This window comes from Dermacentor andersoni, chromosome 3 (assembly GCF_023375885.2).
Source record: "Dermacentor andersoni chromosome 3, qqDerAnde1_hic_scaffold, whole genome shotgun sequence".
NCBI classification, from domain to species: domain Eukaryota; kingdom Metazoa; phylum Arthropoda; class Arachnida; order Ixodida; family Ixodidae; genus Dermacentor; species Dermacentor andersoni.
The window spans coordinates 121,290,841-121,313,357 of record NC_092816.1 but is presented as its reverse complement, the minus strand read 5'-3'; the positions used below and the strand labels follow the sequence as shown (position 1 = coordinate 121,313,357).

Here is a 22,517-nt window from a genome sequence, read left to right as displayed (position 1 = left end):
GGCTCCGCATTGGCGGCCATTTCCCAAACAATTGACGTCTCGTCTACAGGCGCAGCATTTCCCTTCTTCGCACTTGGGGAACATCTTCCAGAAAAGCGGTCCGGCATGATCGCTGACACTCAACGGGATGTTGTGGTCAACCAAAAACGCCGTGAAGAGGCATTCTGTACAAATCACACTGAGGTAGTTGTCGCTGCGTACAAAACCAGCTGGCCTTAGCTGGCTGTTTACGGCTCGCACGTATCCCTGATGCTTTTTTGAAGCAATGTGGACCTTGATGCCAGATTTACCGCCATGCAAGTTGTTCACATCACAGGCACACGTGGTGCAGAATCTGAACTACTTCCCTTTCTTCGATGACATGAAGCATAGAAATTCTGCTGTGTACGATTTCAAAAACACTTGGAATGCACAGCAGCTAGTCACACAAAAGGCGAGGCTAACACTGGAGTGACTGAAACTGACTGATGTCCAAACTCGCGTGCCTGTGCGAACAAAGGCAACAGCATGGCAACAGGTTTGCGGAGGTGCTAGAGGCGCTATCGAGTTTTGGATATGGATCCGTGACCCCCCTAGTAGACGACAGAAGTCACTACAACCTTGCAGCTGCTGATGACGATACTACGCATACGTATTGCCCTCTCGTGGCACCGCAAGATACCAAGGTGTAGCTTTACTACATTTTCACACTTTTTTTTCCGCAAGTAAAATGTTTTTCGTAAAATTTCAAGCAAGATTCGTAAAATCATAAGACTGCACGAAATTCATACATTTTACAGAAAATTCTGAAGAGTTGGCAGGTATATGCTCCCCTGCACAACCTTTATGTCACCTGGAAAGCTAGGTTGCACCTACCTGGACACTATGAGCTCAAAAGAAAGGTGTTCATTAGAGTAGAACTGTACTAATGAACTCATGCGGCATCACTGCCACCACAAATATGGGGCCACAAAGTCATTAAACAGGCCAATTCCAGCACAACCAAAAGAAAACACAATGATAACATGCTTTCTTCTTTTACTCTTCCACACACTTTCTTTTTTTTTTTTACAGCAAGCACAAGCAGCGAGGCAATAACAGCCTCCTTGTCTGAAGGAAAACAAAAGCTTTCATTCCTAAAAAACAGTATGCCAATTTTCGGGCAAAAGAAAACAGCCACAGAAGCAGAAACTGTCAAGCCAGTCCATCTACAACAAACAATTCTTCTAGACTGGAGCAACTCCTGACTGTCCCCCATTGGCGTACGAAACATCACACAGTCTTCTAGAAGTCCAACACGCACAGCTCAGCCAACAATTTTCATGGGATGTTGCTGAATCTAGACACAGGTTTGTTCGTGCACGAAGTGAACTGAGTGGGACGCATTAATGCTTTGTGCATCAGAGCGACACACAAAGCCCTCCTCAAACCCTCGATTTGCCAGCTGTCTTCAAGATCAGCTTTGGAGGCCTGATCGTTCCTTGGCATCGTATGAGCAGGTTTGCTTCGTGTGCAGCTGTGGCGGGGAACAGCGACGATCCCCGGCATAGTCAGTGGGACACGAGAGAGCCAGTAATGGCAAGTGACTAGGCAGCTGCGGGTTGTGGGCTCTGCTCCTGCTTGCTCTCGAGTGAGAACGGAGGGATCCGACAGTCGAACGTGAAGCCGTCCTCGCGTTCCATCCGGAACGTGCCCCTGCGAGGTGAGAAATTAAAGGCATTGCAAGACCATTCCTTGACACATCAACATTGTGGAATGTGCGGTATACATGCCTCATAATCAGATTGTGGTTCTGGCAGATAAAACCCCAGAATTTAATTACGTATGCAGGGTGTGCACCGTGAGAGAAAACCAGAAGTTTTCAGAAGATTTGTAAATTCCGGACAAAAAAACTTCATTTTCACACCCATTCCTTCATATAAGAAAAATTGGTACCTACAGTGGTTCTGGTAAAGCTAGTGGTATGCCAGAAGGAAGCAACGTTTTCAAGTGAACCTACAAAATCAACAAATTTAGTGAATGACCGATTTTCTTGATTGCAATTTTTCAGACGCCTTCGTGGCACCTCCATGTAACTTATGTGGCTTATAGTCAGACGTTATTGGCGTGCGGGTGAGCACCGTTCGATGCCGGACGCATAGTAGCGCATTGGCTGCGTCCGGTTACGTCGTCTGTGCCAGTGCGTCAAACTATCTGTCATACTATAGATGCTGTTCTCGCGAACATGATGTAACGCACGCATGTGCTCACACTATGTCGGACTACACTTAGCCCTATAAGAACGTCTGAAATTTCTGACACAGAAACTCTTCGCCGTTTGACGTTGGCTACCAAGCTTCTTGCTGTTCGGTACCATGTTTTTCATTTGAAAAATTCGCCACTGTCAGGAATGGCACTGACTCCACCTTTGCAATCCTCGCAAATGTTTTCAAGGCTCATAAAGCACGATGTGTTGAATAATCCCAGTTCCAGAAAGTCAGCTTCTTTTGACTGCAGTAGTGTGACGTGGCGAAGCATATGCTAAATATTGCGGCGAAGCATACCAAGAGTGGAAAGGGACAATTGTCGCGGGGCACAGTATGTATTTCTTAATTATACAAGCGTGCACCCGCCGTTCCCCTCCTGTCACAGTACGAGCACCGATACACCTAATAAGTGTACTGGCAGGCATTCAGGTCTATGTTGGATGTGCCTGTCGCGATTTGAGCCTTTGGGGGCACCATAAAAGGCACACATTCTTTTCAGACTGCCAGATTTTTCTGACATTATCGCAGCCCCTAGGAAGTCCGAAAACTTGGGCATTGACTGTAACACATGACAAACACTGAGTCACTATGTGTAGCAAGGAAACTACAAAAGTAAAAATGCATGTCCTCCCGACATGAGCGAGGTTTCGCTTCACCGCTTCAGGCTGGCTTGAGATCAAGTGAAACAAACGTCTATTAAGTACCACTATTCTGAGCAATGAGTAGTTGCACAACATTACATATAGCATGATCTATTTAATGGTCTTCTTTTTCTAGAGAACAGCAAATCTAGCAAGATGAACTCCATGACAGCAAGTAGTTCTGACTTTTTCAGAACTCACATTATTTCCACTACCTGTGACTAGCACATGCTTCACAGCATTTACTTTTCATTTCTTGGAAGCAAGAGGGCACAGCATCATTTGCACCAATTGAAGTGAGGACTTCTGGTATGTAATACCCCTGTCAAAAGGGCAAGTTAAGTGCACTTACGGAGAGTGCACTTGGTTTTAAGCACAGTTTCCCAAATCTAAACGTCGCAAGCTGAGTGTACTTGCAAAGAGTGCACTACGGTCGGAGCACGTTCACAGAATGCACTTTGCTGGTCGAGTACGTAGCCTTGCCGACAGCGGTTTCAACGATACAAAATGTAATGCATAGAAAAAGAACACAGAAGTTAATTCCAGCTGTTGAACAGCTTTTAACAAAATAATCAGAGCATAACTCGCTGATATTCTGTTCTAGCAGGATCAAATGCCCCCTCGTCGCACGCCACCATATTGTTCTGGATTGGCTAGCCTTGGCCTTGGCCAGCCTTGACTTGCAACACTCTTATGATAAAGATATTGCCACGGCCAACTTGGTGACATTTAAGTTGCGCGCCCTTTGCATTGGGCACCGTGCACGCCGTACAGTGGTGGTGTTCAGCAACCATAGGCAGCGATCTTCGTGGCACGGGCAGCCAGTTGGACTCGGCTCGCATGCGCCACGCGCACGAGGTGTCACGCGAGGCGAAGAGGAAGACGGTTCAAGCCCAGTTTGAGAACGCGACTGCCGCGGATATTCTTCACGACCGCAGTGACTTTTACTAGTGGGCACAAGTTCGCCTTTAATAAATATCGTTCTTTTACTAACATCGTTACAATATTTTAGTTTTTTGTTTGTTGAGTAAATATAGATTACAATTGTTTTTTTGTTTATAATAGAACTAAAGCAATCGCTTTTTAGAAGTTCTTTTAAATTTTAATCTACATCTTCAAAAAACATGGTTTTAGTCTGTCGCCATTTTTTTTTTAGTGCGAGTGCACTCTGTTTTCCCGTATAGCACCGCATAGCCTAAAGTGTCACTCAAGGTCCTGAAGTGCACTCCCCGTAAATGCACTTAACTTGCCCGCTTTACAGGGGTATTAAAAAAGAGTAGAAAAGTGATAGCTATGCAATGACACTGGCGATCGCATGGCCTGGCATTCCTCAGATCACCTTCAAGGGCGGGTACATTGTGTTGCGGAAATAATGCAGTGGTGACTGTACTGCTTCTCTAAGCAACTTGAAAATGCTGAAGCTCAGTAATTATGCACTAAAAACATGGAGAGGTATGCATACCACATGTGTCCACTGGGTGCTTGTAGGCTCACGTGACTACTGTACTGAAATGCTGGTTGTGACTTTGACAGAATTGGCTCCTGCAAGAAATGAAGACTTCATTATGTTTAAGTCACCGTATTTACCAGACTCCAACGCATGCCCAATTTTTTTAGGCTTAAAGTAAGAAAATAAAAGCGCACCTACATGTAATACATCGATTCACGAAAAAAAAAAAGAAAAATACAGCATGCCCTCTACGTTTGTAATCCGAAAAACGAGATGTGCAGAATTTACCATCAAGACAGGAATTTTTTTAATGAGCTTTCATAATGAAAGCGGTGCGTTGTCGTTTGTTTCATTGGCCCCAGATAACAAGCACACAGGGGTGGTATTCTTGAGTGATCACTTTGATGAGATGAAGCGTTGATCCCAACGCTTCATCTCATCGGTCCTCGTTGCTTGCTTTGTCAACTTGTCTGATAGTGTGTTGATTTGGCTTGTCTTGTTGTATGGTCTGATGTACGACTTTAGAAAAGTGAATGTACCTATGGCGTCAAATGTTTATAACAACTTTAAACACACGAAGTTCCACTACTGAAAATATAAAGCACGACTTTGGAAATGTCTGTGCACCTTTCGCATCAGAAGTTTGTGAGAGCATTATACACATAAAGTTTTGGAATTGAAATCCATGCGCTCCGTAGATTCCGCGGCTTCCGTGAGATGCTGCGATGAGCCCGCTTGCCATCAAAATGCCTTTGAAACTTTGTGCTCGGATGAAGCTCCTTGCATTATGTGACTCCCGGTGCGTGGGTGTTGCGGCCAAATCCAGCCCGAGTTCACAATGTTTGTGCCGTAATGTTTTTCGAGCGTAATAAAAAAACATTCTAAACAAAATCCAGAATGATTTCCGCCACAGAGGGTTGTTTTGGTCAGCGGTGCATGACAGCACGAAAAAATTTTGAAGGGGAGGGGGGAGGAGGGGGACTGAAACCCCACAAGCATCCCCCCCCTCCGGCTATGCCTCTGCTGGCAGGGACAGACAGACCTGGGCACTTTTGCGTGAATTCCCTCATCAGACTTGTCAGCAGACATGAGAGAGAGAGAGGGAAAAAACTTTGATTGTACAAGTTTGCTCAGTCCCAGAAACTTTTTCGTCAAGAAAGAATGGTCACATATTCCACAATCAGACGTGAGCTGACGCCAATGCTGGCACATATGTGCGGTTAGCACTTAAGATATGAATATTCACCCTGAGTAAAAAAAGAAAAGGAATTGAAAAGTCACAGCGAAGAGGCAACTGCACGAGGTAAGGTTCGTAATTTTATGAGTGTCACACACACTTGGGAAAACATTAACAGATTTCACTCGATGACCATGAACTTACCGTCCCAACACGAGCGAGCGCTTTGCACTGTGTCTAGCAAACTTGATATTACACGACCGCCAACATTTGACACGTGTGAACACAATGTGCATCAAGGCACCAAATGTCTCGGCTTGCGCTTTGCACTTGCGACATAGAGATTACCTCCAGGATATGGCGTGCGGCCCACGCATGGATGCGCGCATTAGCAGGAGAAAGCAGACAGGCACGCGCTCTTAGCTCCCTCTCCATCCTCCTCGCACAGAAGGAATTGTCAGCTCTCATGTTTCTCTGAGCATGTGCTGGTGGGCCATGCTCAGAGAAACTAGCCATACAGGCTCTAAGCACAAGCTTGAAAGGGCCGAAAACTTCATTAAATCAAAACCGTGTCAAGGAATTACTTCACTAAATGGCATAAAAATACACAGTTTTCTATGCAACCAAGATTGGGATGTGAAAATACTAGCTTGTGACATTGCAAATTTCATTCAACCAAGGTTCGTGATGTAGATCTTTGACTGTATTCAATGAAGCACCCAGAGTGGTCGGTGCCTTAAGGGAACCGAACTTTCCAGAATGTATCTTGAGATTATAGTGCCGATGGAAAGACTGTGCCTCACAATGATAAGAACAAGCATAATTTATTCTTTAGACAAGGAATTATATTTTCTTAAATCGGCACTGAAACTCGCGCATAAATGACGGGGGGGGGGTGACATTCTGCAGCAAAACATGTCCTCAGGCATTGAAAACCATGTTCATTATTACTGTTATAATGTGCAGGCCTCAATAGGTTTCAAATGTTATAACAGTATTTACTCGAATCTAGGCCGGCCTCGGTTCTAAGCTGACCCCCAAAAGTCCAAAATGAGGAAGAAAAAAAAACCTCGAATGTAGGTTGAACAAAAAAGCGAGGAGAGTGCTCACAAAATGAAAACAGCAGTTATTGAAAATGAACATGCCGAGCTTGTGCTATGTCATCATCGCTGCTGTGGTCCGGTAAATGCCATCCTCGTTCAGGCACACTTAAAAGCATATTCCATTGTCCCCTCGAACGACGGACATTTTTGTCGTTGATGGCAAAGTCCCACCTGGCTTGAACGTTTGACAATGTCGCTGTGGCTAGCCCAACTTTTCGTTTAAAAGCAGTACTACAGTGGCATCGCCTGTTTGGTGTCATTACGATAACGCCACACCACATGCCGATGCAACACAGGTCAAAATGGCGAAGTCGTTCATGTACTTCAGTTGGCTACTGGCGCGGCTAGTAGCAGCTGCGATGCTGACTTTTCTAGATGGCACTAGCTATGCACCATATTTATCAATGTTAATTAAAAACTGGCAAATTTATTTTAAATCCTCAAATCTAACCGGACCCTAGAGTTTGGTATATGATTATTTGAAAAAAAACTATCGGCCTAGATTCAAATAAACACGGCGTTTACAAAGTCCCAACAATGTTGATTTCCTATTGTTGATAATTATTGCTATTTATTTGTGTGTTTGTAATCTGCAAATAGTGTTTTAGAAAAGTGGCGAAACCTGCACGCAAGGAAGCGGAGCCATTAATTAACGGAGTGTCACTTATCAGATCTTATCATGTAGATCTTATCAGACCTACACATTATACATGCCACTTCAACGAATGCCAGCGAGGCCATTAGGCCTAATCGGTATTGCTTCATTGTGGCGAAGCAGTGCCAATTTTGTTGTGAGGCTCCCAATTCCAGAACCCTTGCCAGGTGGCACATGATGGTGAACTCGACAAGGAAAAGGCCCTGCACTTTGCGATCGGTGCGACTGCAGTCGACCTGCACAGCACCAACGATGGCTATGTGCAAAGTGGTGATCGAGTCGCATGATGCGCAGTCTGCGCTTTTGTCTGTCGCACAGACTGGGCTTTCGCGACCTCGCGATAACAAGCAAAACCCACAGGCCTGTAAAGCTAGGAAATCCCTTGTGTATTTTGGAGGAAAACAGGAAGGAAAGCTTTCTATGCCATAAAAATTTGCCATATAACAGAGGTCCACTGTTAAATTGAAAATATCGTAAGGTATTCCAGTACAATATAACTTCACTACTTCAGCTTTGGAGGGCAAAAAGCACTTGACTCTCTTAAACATGTGTTCCATTGATAAAAAAAAATATTTTACAGACCCTCTTATAGAATTGAGATGTGATCAGCGCAGGCACAACTACAGTAAAACTTTGTTAAGCCGTACCCACTTAAACAGTAGTTCCGTTTTAAAAGTAGTAATGTCAAATCCCCGACTCAGCAGCCATTGAACATAATGTGTTTCGTATCCGCATAAACCGTACCAGCTTATTGCATACGTATCGGTCAACATGTAGTGCTTCCACTTTTTGTCACGCAAACACGGCGGCGCGTCGTCCCCATCGGGTGGCCCAGCAGAACAAGCCTCAGAGATCAGGGGTGCGATCGGAGATGGTTATTTGACGCGTTCATTCGGTTACCGGCGCGCGCGATTGGCCTACTCCGCGCCGACGTCGCCAGCCGCGGGGCGCGACCACATTTTTGGTGACGTCAAAATGATGACACGCTCCTGTCAATCATCTTCCCACCGAGCATTTCGCCTGTTAGGCGCCGAACCCGACGGGAGCTGGGAAGTTTGGAGCGATCATACGGCTTCGCATGGCGCATCTGGTGGATTAGATTGGATCCACCGGCGGCTGCGGCATGGCATGTTTGGATCCAATCCATAGTTTAATTCAAGAAAATGGCGCTTCCGTTGGGAACTTAGGTTGTTGCGCTGGCGTTTCTAGAGGAAGGAGGAGAGCGGGTGGCGGTGCGAAACGCATTTGAAGAAATGGCAGAAAGTGAATTCCGGCATGGGTTTTGTTTCTCGAAACAAATAATTCGTTCGTTGTACAGCAAAATCGTCCCCATCATCAGTGCCAGCGAGCCACTGGAATGTTGTCGCTGCCTCTTGAAAAGTGCGCCACTCTTCCCGTCGTTTTTTTTTCTCTCGCTGCGCGTGACACCACCTAGGGATGACGCAAAGAAATTAATAGTTATAAATTGCAGTAGTCACACATACTACTATTTGAAAACGTGTTTGGGCTTGAGAAGAAAAAATACATTTTTTAGATAAAGATTTCATTCATTTGGAAGACGAGAAACATTTCGTTTTGTAGTATACTGTCTGCAAGCAGACGACAAACGACGGAAGTAAACTCCCGGGGAGGTCACCGCTTCCTGATTGGCCGCTCTCTCCGTCCCGCTGTCACAAATTTTGCATACTGCAACTTTGTGACGCTGCAGCAACCGAACAGAATGCGTATCGAAAAAAATATCTCCGATTGCGCCCCAGAACAATGGCCTCCAAGCGCCCTGTGCGTTTGAGCGTGGAGCCACATCAACATCAACATCATTTCGGCCCCGTGCCAGAGAGCGTTGTCAGAGACTCATATCACGCCAAAGCTCGGATAAAAAAGACGCTGGGTGCTCAGCAAAGAAGAAAAATTAGACATTGTTCATGCTGTCGAATGCAACACGAAGAAGTCGGCACTGGCACGCTACAGGGATCTACCGCTGATTACTGTGCCGGTGTTGCTGAAGTTTCGAGCAAGCTGTCAGAATTTCCAGAAGCCGTTGACAAATCAACGGTCGATGAGTTTGTGAGTGCAGATGATGGCATCGCGACCACGGGAGAGCCTGAAAACGAAGACTACATTGCTGACATCGTACCGAGCCCAAGTGAAACTGGGCACAATGAGGAAAGACCGATGGTGCTTTGCCCACATCCTCCGAGGTGATCGGTGCACTCGCACTAGTTCGGTGCTTCTGTGCGAATGTGGAAGGTTGCGGCCTCAACTGCTCCGACTCTTTAGACAATGTGGATAAGTACGTGTGTCGCAGGCAGCGAAGTTGCCCAAGCAGAAGAAAATACACGACTATTTCATGCGAAACTAAGCTAGTTTTATCAATGAAATAATTTTATAAATGGTATGTGCTTTTATGACGTCCAATTCTTTAGCAGGCTTATATCGAATTACGCCCTATATCGAACTGATAGGCGTTTTTTTGCAAGTTCGATATAGCTGGGTTTGACTGTACTGCATGTTCTTGCCCTTTCATCGCACTCTCTCTTAATTCCGTTTTTTACAGGTAAGTGGGTGATCTCATACTATTTCGGTTAAGCAGTACTATCATTTAGCACATACTTCTTCCGAGCTCAGGCCAACTACAGTTTAACGAGGTTTCACTGTACTGAAATATTTTTGCATTGAAACTACTGTATACACATTCAGCAGGCGATTTCTGAAAAGCTTTTTAATATGAAAAGTTCATTATTGTGCTGTTCGTAGTAATGAGGTTTCATTGTATTTGGTATTTGAACACCCCTAAAAAGAAGCATTTGTGGTCTCCTCACCTGCCCAACGACGCCCCGACCACGGACGGTCTCCAGGGTTCCCGATAAGCTAAAGATGCGCCAGTGGCGTTCCCGTAGCTGCACTGCTAGGTCTCCCAGGTTCTCCAGCCGGATGCAATATCGCCACTGCAGGCAATGGAATGGTGGGAGCTATAGCAACTTTATGCGATTACCAGGCTCAAGGTGCAAAGGCAAAAAGCCAGTTTAGTCATAACGAAACTCATCACATAGCACAGTCTTGATTTACAAGTTCTTATTGGAACAGTTCAACTCTGAACACAGTATGATTGAAACAGCGAGTGGCCGAAGACAAAATGCCACAGAAAAAAGGATGGCCAGCTTTGCAGATCTCGAACAGATTTTAGTATTGTACAGGGTGTGGCAATCAATTAGCATAAAGAGATCATCTTTGGGGGCAAGCACTGAAAGACAGGAACTGAAAAGAACGACCACACACACTCGGTCATAGTCCTTGTTCCTAAAAGTAAATCCATCAACTCACACAGCCTAATCTATCGAGGTTTCAGGTTCCAAAACAGAGCTAGCAATACAAGAGATGCCATAGAACAGGGTTCTGAATTTTTATTTTGAACAACCATGGCTCTTTAATGTGTGCCAAAATCTCAGTATGCCAACCGTTTCTGCCCCTCACCCTTGTCAAAATGTGACCACCATGGCTAGGAATTAAACCTCAATTACTTGCACTCACCAGAAAAACACTGTCACTACAAAGTCATAGTTGCGGGTAAGGGTTCAGCATTGATTAAGAAATATACTTTAGCAGTACTCGCTGTTGGGCTAGTTGGTGCATGTCGAACAGTAAATGTTTTAGTGCCAAAAACATGACCACACAAAAGGAAAGACATGAAGAGAGGAGGAGCGCTCATCTTGCCTCTGTGTCCTTTCTTTTGTGTGGTCGTGTTTTTGGCGCAAGACATATGTACTGTTCCACATGTATTAAGAATGGCAGGAGAGCTAGCACAAGCAGCTTGTAATGCATTCTCTTTCGTGTATGAAGCTCACGTTTATATGCTTTTCCAATTCGTGTTACCAACCCAAAATTAAGTGGGAAGCAAAGAGTAGGTAACAGACATCACCAAACAGAGCAATCACAACTGAAATTTACTTGACACAGGGCTACACTAGGCAAGAGCCATAACAAGCATAACTGTTACAATGCACAAATGCCAGTAATTTTTTTAGATGCTATTCAATTTCCTTGTTTGTGATATCAACAAATGTGGTGCAAATGCAGCCATCACCTTGTTTTTGGATACCAAGTGCACTAAATACCTTGCTAATTTTTACTCTGTGGAATGTACTGCCTTTCATATTCAATGCCTTGACAGCATCTGCCAAAAAAGTGCCATTTCGTCAACATTAATATTTCCAATGATGCAAGAACTGATCGCAGTCTCGTTAGAAGAGCGCTCGCAGAGGCACAGCACAGCACAGCATTCAATGTATCGAATGTGGCGGTGAACAGGCGCTCAACATACATGTAGTACAGCGTTTTACTTTTGCATGGAATTTCTGAGGGGATGTTACAACTGTCGGATATAGACAACAATTTGGTACAAATGGATTCGACTGTCTAAACGAAAGACGCAGTGCTGCAGCTAGTCTGTGTCTGATTCAGCCAGTAATCATGTGCTTAAACACAAGCCACACATAATCTTGGCCTTGAAAGTCAACTGTGCTACGAATTTCAGCTGTCTCTTTAATATGTGACCAGTAATAAAACTGGACACCAACACAATTAGCATTTCTTTTCGCTTGTGGTGTCCACAAGAAATGTTCACTGTTTCATGCATGGCCAATGAATGACTGCAGGAAGTATTGTAAGTTTCTACTCATTCAAAACTGAGGATGCATGTCACCACATACTGCACAACCATACACCAGAAAAAAACACACCTTTATTCTAGCGACGTTAAAAGACGATATTGCATTTCCTGCCGTTGTGGTTTTAATGAAAGTTTGCAACAAGATTTAATTTTTTGTCCTCTGTCATTGCCTCATATTATATTTGTCTGGTTCGTTCAGTGTTTACTTGCCGACAGATGGTACAACTAGTCCATGCCATTACAGTAGCTATTTTTCGATGGCAAAGTTTACATGTAACAGTTGTCTTTCATTTTTCGTAGGGTGAACAAAGTAAGCAGACATGCCAAGTGTGTTACCGAACAATGTGGACCAAAATGTATGAGCTTTTCAAAACTTGGCAACAACAAAGCACTGGTAAGTAAAAAATTTTATAAGGATAGACTAAAGATGCCTCACTTTAAACATGTACCTACTTGTTATGCAGTCGATCACAGACTGTGTGGCTAAACGTGAATACACGCAGCTGAATGAAACAAATGTGGTGCAAGCACCTGGCTGCTGCTGTTAGCAGACGACAAGGGAAGGATGCTTCGGATGGGGTGTGTGCGCGAGGAACCAGACAGGTTGTACATATGCGCAGTTTGAATCATGCTGGACAATTCGAAGTGCTGTCATCTAGAATAAGGGCCATTACAAACAGCTTTGTGAACCAACACTCAAAAGCCAAGTAGGGGATCCTGCCTATCTTACTCCCGTGTTCAAGAGGATCAACTGCACCATAGCTAACAATGGCAGAATTCAAATATTGTAGATACACCCACGCTATAAAGGGGGCCAAGCAGCAGTTTACAACTGTTACCACTCAACTTCACAAAGGTATACAAGTACACAGATCCACGAGGTTAGTGATGTACATGTCGACGCACCCAGTAGACGGTACTGCTCTGTGCGACGCGGCAACCCATGTAGAAGGGAATGACAGTGACGCGGACGCCTTCGGTGGTCTCCCGGTGCACGTCCGACAGCTCTAGCCACGGGTGGTTCTTCTCCTGCCAAGCACGCAACGTGTCCTTGGCTGAGAAGGGAGGGTCTGCACAGCAGGAATAGAATGTGCACTGTCGAGCGTGAAGGCCTACGGAACTGGGCAGCAGTGGAAAAATAAGAAATATCTAGTCTGTCCGTATTTAATGACATCATGAAGCTTTAAGTCAACGTAGTCACAAAAGTACAACAGTAGAATGCAATTTGAACAAAAGCAGCAAGCCTGACACGCTTACCCAAGATAGCACTGCAGGGGTTACGGCATCTCAACAGAACATTTTGTAGTAATTCTGCGTGTCTTTACTGCTTTACAATGATCCTGCGACATCTGTTACGAAAGGCACAGAATGTGTCTAGTAACGGTGCTTCTTCCATGAACCTTTTGTAACAAAAAAACTTTTGAATGCACCTAGTATTATCAGATTTATTGGCAATCAAACGCTGCGCCTGCTTTTTTCTGTTTCACATTGATATAGCTGCATCATTATACTAACATGGAATATGCTCACAACAGCAATTTTTAATGACCAGCCAAGTTTATTAACTACACTGAAAAAGTGTTGCGTGGCTTTTTTAAATTAAAGCATCCTTCAGTAAGACTTGCATTGAATACAAGGCACAGAGGTATGAACCGTCCTTAGTGTTCACTGAAGTAGGACAGCCTGTTCACAAGGGATCATTGTGCCAAAACCTTATCTTGACGTCTGTCCAAGCCTGCCACCATGAGATTGATCTAAAGCGTGCACTTTGTGCGTAGCCCTGCAGTGTGACATAACAGACGCTCAAACTTGGTTTCCCAGGATGTTACTGCTTTGCATAGTAAAAGGTCCTTAAGCATACTGCACAACCCGCCCTGTTTCAACAATGTTCCAGCACTGTGAAGAGGCTGCTTGCATCACATAACGGTGTCCAAAGTGTACAATGATACATAGCAGGTACGGCAGTTGATAGTTCGCTACTGTAATAGCTGGATAGTGCATAGCATCAATCTCTCCACTATGCACTGATCAATGTAATCCGTCCCACGCAGCACCAACCGCCACAGGTATGTCACAAGGTGCTTCATCATCCCACAATAGAAAGAGCTCCTCACCCTTGTCGGGTTCACAGACAAGGAATTTGTCAAAGAGCTCATGATGCAAGGGCTGCTTCTCAGTGGACGTGTAAGGCAGGATGTCTTCGTGGGCGACGTAATCCAGCCCTGCAGAAATTTTAACACAGAGAAAATGAGGGAACAAACAGAGATCACAAGCAGCTGCAGGCACAGCTTATGACAATAGCAAGCAGTCCAGCCTATGTTTCTGGTACAAGACATCAGGATGGGAGTAGGCGAATCCTGCGAGAATTGGCCAAAAACTGCATAGCTGCATACCCTGGCAGCTCCGTTTTCAAGACTGAGCCAAGCTAGTACACACTAACCAAAACTAAATGTTTCCACCTGTCTGTGCGACATTAGCATGGTGAGATTGGTGCTGTGTATTCAGTTGCCATTGACGAGCGGAATAAATTGCCCAATTCAATATTGAATGACAATAACTCTTCCAAGTTTCACAGATGCATTGGCAAAGCATCTAAGCAGAGAACCACAAACTACCAGTTGATGTTCCTTTTACTCGCCATGTTTCTTGTTGCGTAAAGCTGCTGCATGATTAACCTAATTGTGTTGCTTGCATTACACCTGCTACTTTTTTGTTCTTATATTCATGTTAAATGTTCTTGTCCTGATGACATTTTTATTGCATATATGACCATTGTTTATTACTGCTGATTGTTCCCCACTTATTTGATGCCACACTAGGGGCCTTAAGAGAAAATAGATGATGATAGTGATGCATAGTTTAGTTACCATGCCGCATAGATGCCAGGAGGCATGACCACTGTGACACTAGCAGCCCTCCTGTGCAAAACTGCGTAGTAGCTGCTAAAACTGACACTAACTGTTTCTCTCACCGTGCAACGTAACAGTTTTTGAGAGGAAGAGATGCAAGGACCCTCTCCTGTTCTAGGCTGTATGGGTCAGGGGCCTCAATTTCATGCTCCAAGGGGTGGTTATCCAATAGCAGTATTTGTAGCATGATGCAGACATGCACAACCACAATCGGCCAATAACAGTTGGCTCTTTGCCAAATGCACTGCTCATCTGTGAAGATTTGTCACTTGCGTGCAAATTGCGCAGAATATTTCTTTCGTTGCACACAAACAAAAACTGACTCAAAAAGCCATTAAGCGGATGTGACTCATCATCTGCTAACTAGAGTCATTTCAATCTGCTTTTTAAGTATATTTATTCTTTTAAAGGACGCCTGAAATAATGCTAACTGTAGAAACTAAAAGCTAAGATAGCATTTAACTTAAGCTCAGTTGCTTCAATCGAGATACTACAATGCATATCAACTCTCTATGTTCACCCAGGAAGAAATACGAAATAGTTCATACCATTCAGAGTTTTTTTATTAACATAGATGCTAAGGCTCAGAAGAGAACAAGCGAGTCCAAATTTGAGGGTTATACTGACTTTTCTTTATACACTGCGACCTTTTGTTGTGCCTTCTATTTCATGACATATTAGGATTGATAGCGTGTGCGAAGACACTACTCTTCTGTCATACAGTTCTGTGTGGAACCAAATTTGATGAATCAGTTTTGTTTGACATGCAATTAAACATCGCCTATCGATAAAAGTATAAGTTGCTCTTTGTAACTAGCGAAGGAGTTCACCTGAAGCCTAGTGTGTGGACCACAAGAATTGCACGACAAGTAGGCAATGCACATCACATTGTGATAGGCCTCTGATCGCAGAATCAATCTTGCTGTCATGCAGTGAAGGAGCACTGAATTGGGCCAACACTACTTGATGGAAATGGCCACGTTACACTCAGACTACGTCGCTGCTATGGCTCTCATTACAGTACTTAACATGCATAACCCAAGCATGCTAAACAAGACAATGCCAAGTATAGTACAGTAAAACCTTGTTAAACCGTGCCCACTTAAACAGTAGTTTCATTTTAAAAGAAGTAAAGTCAAATCCCTGACTCAGCGGCCATTGAACATAATGCGTTTTGTATCCGCATAAACCACACCAGCTTATTGTACCTATATGTATCGGTTAACACGTAAACCTCATTAACTACCGTTTAACGAGGTTTCACTGTATCAGCGACACAAAATAGCACTCAATATTGAAAAGAAGCAAGTTCAACAAAATCAAAAATAAAAGATGCCAAAGAAATTTTCGTGACCCAAGAGCATGGAAAGTTATGTACTGGTTCACCTGGGATGGCATAGAGGGACCGACTGTTGTCCTGATTTCCTAGAAATGTCACTGCCTCCGTCTGTGTACGCTATGAGAAACACAGAAAGAGAAACATTTCCATGTAGCAAACCATGAAACAGAAGATACCATCTTCTCTACAAGCTCAACAGATGATGCACCACTGATTGAAGAATGCAACCAAGCGACTGCAAACAGAAATGAATAAAAAAATAGCCCCCTGTTGGCAATTTCTCCTTCTTAACTCTTCACACATCACCAGTATAGCACAGACAAATTGTATGTGCTCAGATTCTAGGTGATACTATTCAGAGTGCTTAATAAATGGTTAAAATACTCAGTCAGCATGACACTGAATAACCAGGGGCTAGAGGAATCAACTGCGAGTAAGGAATGTGTGCAACAGCATTGACCTAAATCTAGGCACACCAAGAGAACAACACAAGTTTCAGGACATCCTTCAAACTTCAAGCAACGTGCACTGATGTCACGCTATTTTCCAGAAAGCTTTCCTCAAAGAGTCCCTGAAACGGCCTGGACAAGTTTTGTAGACACGTAGGGCACAGCTACAGTGAAGCATCAGCGCCACAATTTAAGTCAAGCGTGTCATATTAAGAAAGCTACAGACAATCACAAGTTTCCCTTTTCTCTGGCCATACTTTTTCTCGACTTGTTCGTCGAGTGATCAGGGCTAAGCTCCGCCTTCATTAGCTCTACGTTATGATGTGGCGTAGTGGTGTCTACTTTTGGTTTTCTTGGAGCCAGTGCACGAATCCTCTCCAACCTCTGCGCTTGCTGCATGGCCATCGATCCCCTGTGAGAGCTATCCAAGCAGCGTGCATTGCGAGCGTTCTGCTGCAGCGCTGAGCTTGTCCGGTATTCCAGTAACCGCAGGTGAGCTGGGTGTTTTGACAGATAGGCAGAGGAGTAACGTATGCAAACTAAAGACCCTCCATACTACTACTGCCGTGATGAAGGGGCTCTAGCGTAAAAAATAAGGGGCATGCACGGTACAGCCACCTGGTGGTGCAGAGTTTAACGAGCCAAACATAGAGCTACTATTGCTGTAGCCAAATGTAAAACATCTTAAGCATTTAAAAAGACAATGTGCTCCTGTTTACACTCCTGACAAAAATTTACACCAGCAGCAAAGTAGACTACACTTGGTTTCTGCCACTTGGTTGAGCTCTGTGCCACCAGGTGGCTGCACTGTCCAGGCCGTTTATGTTTGAACTCTGCTCATCCCATGAAACACCCAGACCGCTTGCACTTACCCTGCTTTACTCGATACCGGACATGCTAAAGCTCTCTATTGCAGAAGTAATCCCCCGGCATTAAGTGACAGCCACGAATGCATACACCCTGACACCAGTTGGATACCGACAGCCACTCCGCACGCATGTTGCCTTGCAGAGGGACACGATGTCACAGCTTGACATGTCACCGATCGCTAGATTTGCAGCCCACAATAAAATGAGGGTGATCCAAGGCGCTCGGGAAAAGAAAGCTCCAGAGCAACGCTAATCGCACAGCTCATATCAACATGGACAATGTTGCAACACAAGCAGACGACACTTGCTGTGTGCCGTAAGTGGTTGAGTGTAGTGTTTTATGATAAATTGTTGTTGTGTATTCTTTTTCTGTTACCTTTCTTTTTATAGAAGCAAATTAACCAACATTCCATCTATTACGAGCAACGTTTGTTCACCATAACATAGGAAAAATTATCGATGACGCGACCTGGGTAGCCAATCGGATAGCTCGACCAATTGATGTCAATTGGGCTAACTACATCAATTGGGAGGGGGCGGCACCACTGTGATCAGTAGCGATGCACATTTTTAATGCCTTATAATAAATTTACATGCATTACATGGAGCATTTAAATGCGTCACTTATCGTCAGAAGAGCCTACCCTAATGACTCAGTACATTTGTACAAAATCATCAAAATCATTACAGGGTATCATTCAGTGATTATACTACACAATTTCTGGTGCCTGATAGCATGAACAGTGCACTCAGAAAAGGGATAACTGCTTTATCTACACTACACTGTCTTTAAGAATTATTTCATGTCATCGCTGGAACCCCTGGTATGTACTATTTTGGTCAGCACATTATACCTTATGCAAGCTTTCTTAATTTTCACTTCAATGTCTTTTTTTTTTCCTCTGTAGCTGCAAAAATCCAATAATTTGATGGCTGCCGCTTGTGGTTGTGTTGTGTAAGAATATTTCTCACGGGAAGCTTATTCTAACCATCCAAACAAAATGAAGCAGCTCACCACATATGGGCAGTCTCTGGAGTCGATCAGCACCTGGTAGTAGGTGTGGGTCTTGCCCTTGACCTCACGACCAACATGGTTGAAACCATCACTGGTCTCCTCTGAGGTCCTGCAGGAAATGGCATGACAAGCGATAACATTCAGGCCTTTTAAGTGATCACAGGCCAACCTATTAATGTAGAGAAAAGACGCTCGTGACAAACTGTCGTTGAAATCAGGTTACGCAAAAGCATTCGGCCTCATGTTTCTGTGCCAGGCCAGATTGTCGTTCCTCTTCTTGTTTCACAGCTCTATGCCCCTCCTCCTCGACAACACTAAGTTCTTGTCTCGAAGCCATGATGAAAATTGGCACACACAGCTGCTGTTGCTTTGTTGCTGTAAAACGTCACGCACACGCCAACAATCTAAATGTGTTAACCTTCACGTGTGAGGGAGAGTAAATTTGACAATTACTGTATTTACTCTAAAATAGGTCGAACAAGAATATGTCAACCCCTACATGTTGAACTTGCAGAGAAATAAAACATAATAATTCGAATGTAGGTCAACTCATATCTTTTTAGAAAACCGAAAAACTCTGAACATGACGCACCTTTACTTATGTTAAGTTCAGCTAGTAAATCTCGCTAGTCAATGCCACAAGCTGCATCTTTGTCGGTACTGCCAGAGAAGCAGCCTTCTTTGGATGCTTCACAGGCATCCTCGGCACCCCAAACGACATTGTCCTTGATTGCGTGGGATATGCTGCATTTCTGAAAGCCACTCTGGGTAATCTAGACAGACTTTATGGGGGGCGTAGTGGAGGAACTCCAGTTAGCTCAATACTTTTGCTAGCTTTCGTCACGAATATAGGTCAAGATTCCTTGGTCCCGAATATAGGTCGATAGCTCATTTTGGGTAACACAATAAAAGAAAAAAAATAAGAAAAAAAAGAAGGTCGACCTACATTCAAGTAAGTACGGTATTCGCTCACTGCACGCCTGCATCTGTAGTCTAATGGATAGAGCATCCTGATATTGTGCTGTGTGATCCTGGTTCGATTCCCGCCACAGTTTGAAACCCAATTTCTTGTTTTACCTGAAGAGGCCTTACACAAGCCGAGACAGGAATGAACCTTCCTACGGCAAAGTGCCTGGTCAGAGGCAAAGAATGCTTTGCCTTAAAGTCACACTCGCACGCAAGGAAGTACATGACATCCAGGACCCACTGTTTCAGCACAAGTGATTTTTTTTGGTTCAGCAAGGTAACAAGGTTTACATTTACTTGTAATTATGCAGAATGTGCCCCACAATGCCAAAGTACACTGACAATTACAGTACCAATTCAATTTCAAAGCAGCAGCTGAGGCTTTGAAGCAATGTGCAGTACAATTCGCAAGTTCCCAGATCAATTTGCATGTAACGTTAATTTAGTAGAGACCATGAGGCAATTCTAGCACTTTCAATAACCGAGATCAAAGGTCTGAGCTGCCCTCTGCCACCAGAGCTTCTTCAGTGACAGAAGTACAACACGCAGCTCCTTTGTGTGGCATGAAGTCAGCTTTGTACATGCACTCAGTGGGCTGAAAACTTTTGATGAAGGTTATAATTATATTGATAAACGCACCTGTTACATGGCCCTCACTCCAGTTTCCTTCCAGTGTACACCAAGACACTTGCATGTTTTTTTTTTCTTTAAAAGACAGCTCCAGTGATTTCGTTGGGCAAAGGATCTGAACAAAAAATGTATGGCTACTTTGTTCATGTTCATCAAACAGCCTGACTGAGAATTGCACTATTGTTTTGATAGTTTTAAAGATTATTGTGCACACTCATGGTTCGTGTTGCCAGCATGGCAGGAGCGTGCTGACTGTTCTGCCAAAACTGGTGGACTGGAGTGGAACTTCAGGATACTGGATAACTCAAGAACCAACCTACCATACATGCCTTATCACCTCCTCTGCACCTTGACAGGGCTTGTGTTTGAATCACTGCCAATTTTAAGGAGTTGCTCTATTACAAAAAGAGGTGCTTGGCTGCAGTCTACTCCAAATCTGCCATTAGAGAAACATTTCTGCATGTTTCCTACCCATGATTATTGTTCCAAGTAGCCTAGAGCAAGCTCTGAGGAATTAGTGGGTGTGTCTTCCTTTTTCCAAGCCAGTGCCATTTGCTTACACACCATGTTGCAGTCTTCGCTCTACTTAAAGACCTGCAACTTGTCCACAAGACCAATAAAAAAGAAATGAAGGAAGGAGTCGGCTATCAGGAGAAGGTGCACGATTTCTGATCACTACACAGTCCCACAGAAAAAAAGAGGTCAAATTATTACCGTCACTCACTCTGGGTTCTTTTTGCTGGGTACATCACGATCATAAACCCTGGCCATCCATGGGAACAGTGTGATTCCACGGTAGCCGAATATCCGGTGCAGGAAAAGCTGCCGAATAGTCAAGGCCATGTTAGTCATGTCAACATTGCAGCATTAAAGGATTACATCAGTCGCTCGATGTGACAATCTCATGTTCACAACCCACTCTACCTCTTTTTGCAGATGAATTTTAAGCAGATGCACATAAGCCTCAGTGGAAATTATTGAAAGGCAACTCTAAATACTAAGTTCTTAATTCAATAAATATAGATGCAAACAAAGTATAATACTTGAAATGTGCAAATTCATTCAGACCATTTTTAATCCTCAAAGGAGACAGCTGCAAGCGCCCATCATTGACAAAAATGCGTAAACTGAATAGTCGCGCTAAACCGAAGATGGAAGCAGTTTCTGATATGACTTATTGTTGCTGAGGGTAGTATCTGTGCTGTCTTCGCAACTTCAGAACACAGCCTACCCTAGCAATCACGATTCAAATCCCAATCACTGGCAGCCGTGCATCACAACACAGAATTATTTTGACATCACACAGGATTGATCGCTGTATAGGGTTTTGTGGTGCAAGGGCCAGTAATGGCCAAAGAGTGCTAAAATAATGTTATGCTGTAGTCAATAGTGTGGTCGGTGGCCTAAAGACATTTGCTGTAAAGTGCGTAAAATATTTATGTAATAGAATATGATAATTATACATAGTGTGTACAGTGACGTGTTGGATGAAAATAAAATATATGCTACGTAGGGGTGATATACTGAAATGTGTCACTGTCAGTAGCACTTCTGCCTCATCAGAGCCTGGAGGCGCGCGCAATCCAACACGCTAGCATCGCAACAGCGGCCTGTGCTAAATCGTGCTACCATTTTCTTGGACTGACAACATGTAGTGTGGCAATTGCATTTGAAAAATCGAAAACTGATTTTGTACAACGCGCAGGATTATTTTTACCATGGCGAGAAATAGAAAACATATCCGTGATGCGGAATTCTCATTCGTTTCCTATCGCGAAAAACCAACCATTTTCACTTCGCATTTGCCGAAAGAAACGTACTACACGAGTTGAAAATCCAAAAACCTTCCTGCTGACACTGGGCACTAGAATCGAGCGAATCGGCTGCGAAATTATTCTTTTGGTTGCTTCCCCAACAACACTTAAGAACACCAAACATTTCGTATTTCAGAACGGCATACAAAAACAAGTCGGTGTGTCTATGTTAACAGCTTACCTGTCCGGTGTCGTATTTGCCTTCGAGTTTTGGCGTTTCCAAACGTCCCACTTCTGCGAGTCTGCAAAACAGAGTTATTTTATCAATGCGAGTAGTGTCTTCACAGCTTGACGTCTACACGGATGCCAAGCTGTCACGGAAAAATACGTAGCCGACGAAGCACCACGTATCACCTGTTCAGCCTATCTCAAGCGTCTACAATAGGATCACCTGGTCGGCTCCGCAGAAGAGTCCCCACCGATGTTTTGAGTGCGGTGAACGTTACGGGGGTGTTGCTTTTGAGCTCAAGAAACCTACCTTGTGTATTTTGCGTGAGAAGCGTGTTTCCACGGGTGGCAACAAACGAAAATTTGTTTGCAGGAGCCGGAAAATTTGGTGAAGACAGCGGCCATGTCGAATGTTGATGCCAACAATGCGGCTGCCGAGAT

General features: G+C 44.0%; 1 protein-coding gene across 3 annotated transcripts; it reads right to left on the bottom strand.

Annotated features, from left to right (window-relative positions):
- Nucleotides 1-1,000: 1,000 nt before the first annotated feature.
- POLDIP2 (DNA polymerase delta interacting protein 2) lies at nt 1,001-22,515 on the bottom strand. Of its 3 annotated transcripts, none has more exons than XM_050185607.3 (10): nt 22,387-22,515; nt 22,090-22,150; nt 20,819-20,916; nt 18,499-18,607; nt 16,213-16,282; nt 14,032-14,139; nt 12,824-12,987; nt 10,071-10,196; nt 4,329-4,408; nt 1,001-1,674 (listed from the first exon to the last, which is right to left on the bottom strand). In XM_050185607.3, exons 1-10 carry the CDS (start codon nt 22,479-22,481, stop codon nt 1,566-1,568), a joined length of 1,020 nt encoding a protein of 339 aa, XP_050041564.1. In that variant the 5' UTR covers nt 22,482-22,515; the 3' UTR covers nt 1,001-1,565. The 3 variants fall into 3 exon arrangements, with proteins under 3 accessions (XP_050041564.1, XP_072143384.1, XP_072143385.1); XM_072287283.1 differs by lacking the exon at nt 22,387-22,515 and adding an exon at nt 22,263-22,345; XM_072287284.1 differs by lacking the exon at nt 22,387-22,515 and adding an exon at nt 22,300-22,318.
- Nucleotides 22,516-22,517: the final 2 nt, after the last annotated feature.

Excerpts from the sequence above, each read along its gene's own strand:
- POLDIP2 (XM_050185607.3), bottom strand. The coding sequence starts at position 22,481 with ATGGCCGCTGTCTTCACCAAATTTTCCGGCTCCTGCAAACAAATTTTC. Across the intron at positions 18,608-20,818 it reads CCCAGCAAAAAGAACCCAGA|GACCTCAGAGGAGACCAGTG; the intron begins GTGAGTGACGGT and ends CATTTCCTGCAG. Across the intron at positions 10,197-12,823 it reads AGAGCAGTACCGTCTACTGG|TGGCGATATTGCATCCGGCT; the intron begins GTGCGTCGACAT and ends CATTGCCTGCAG.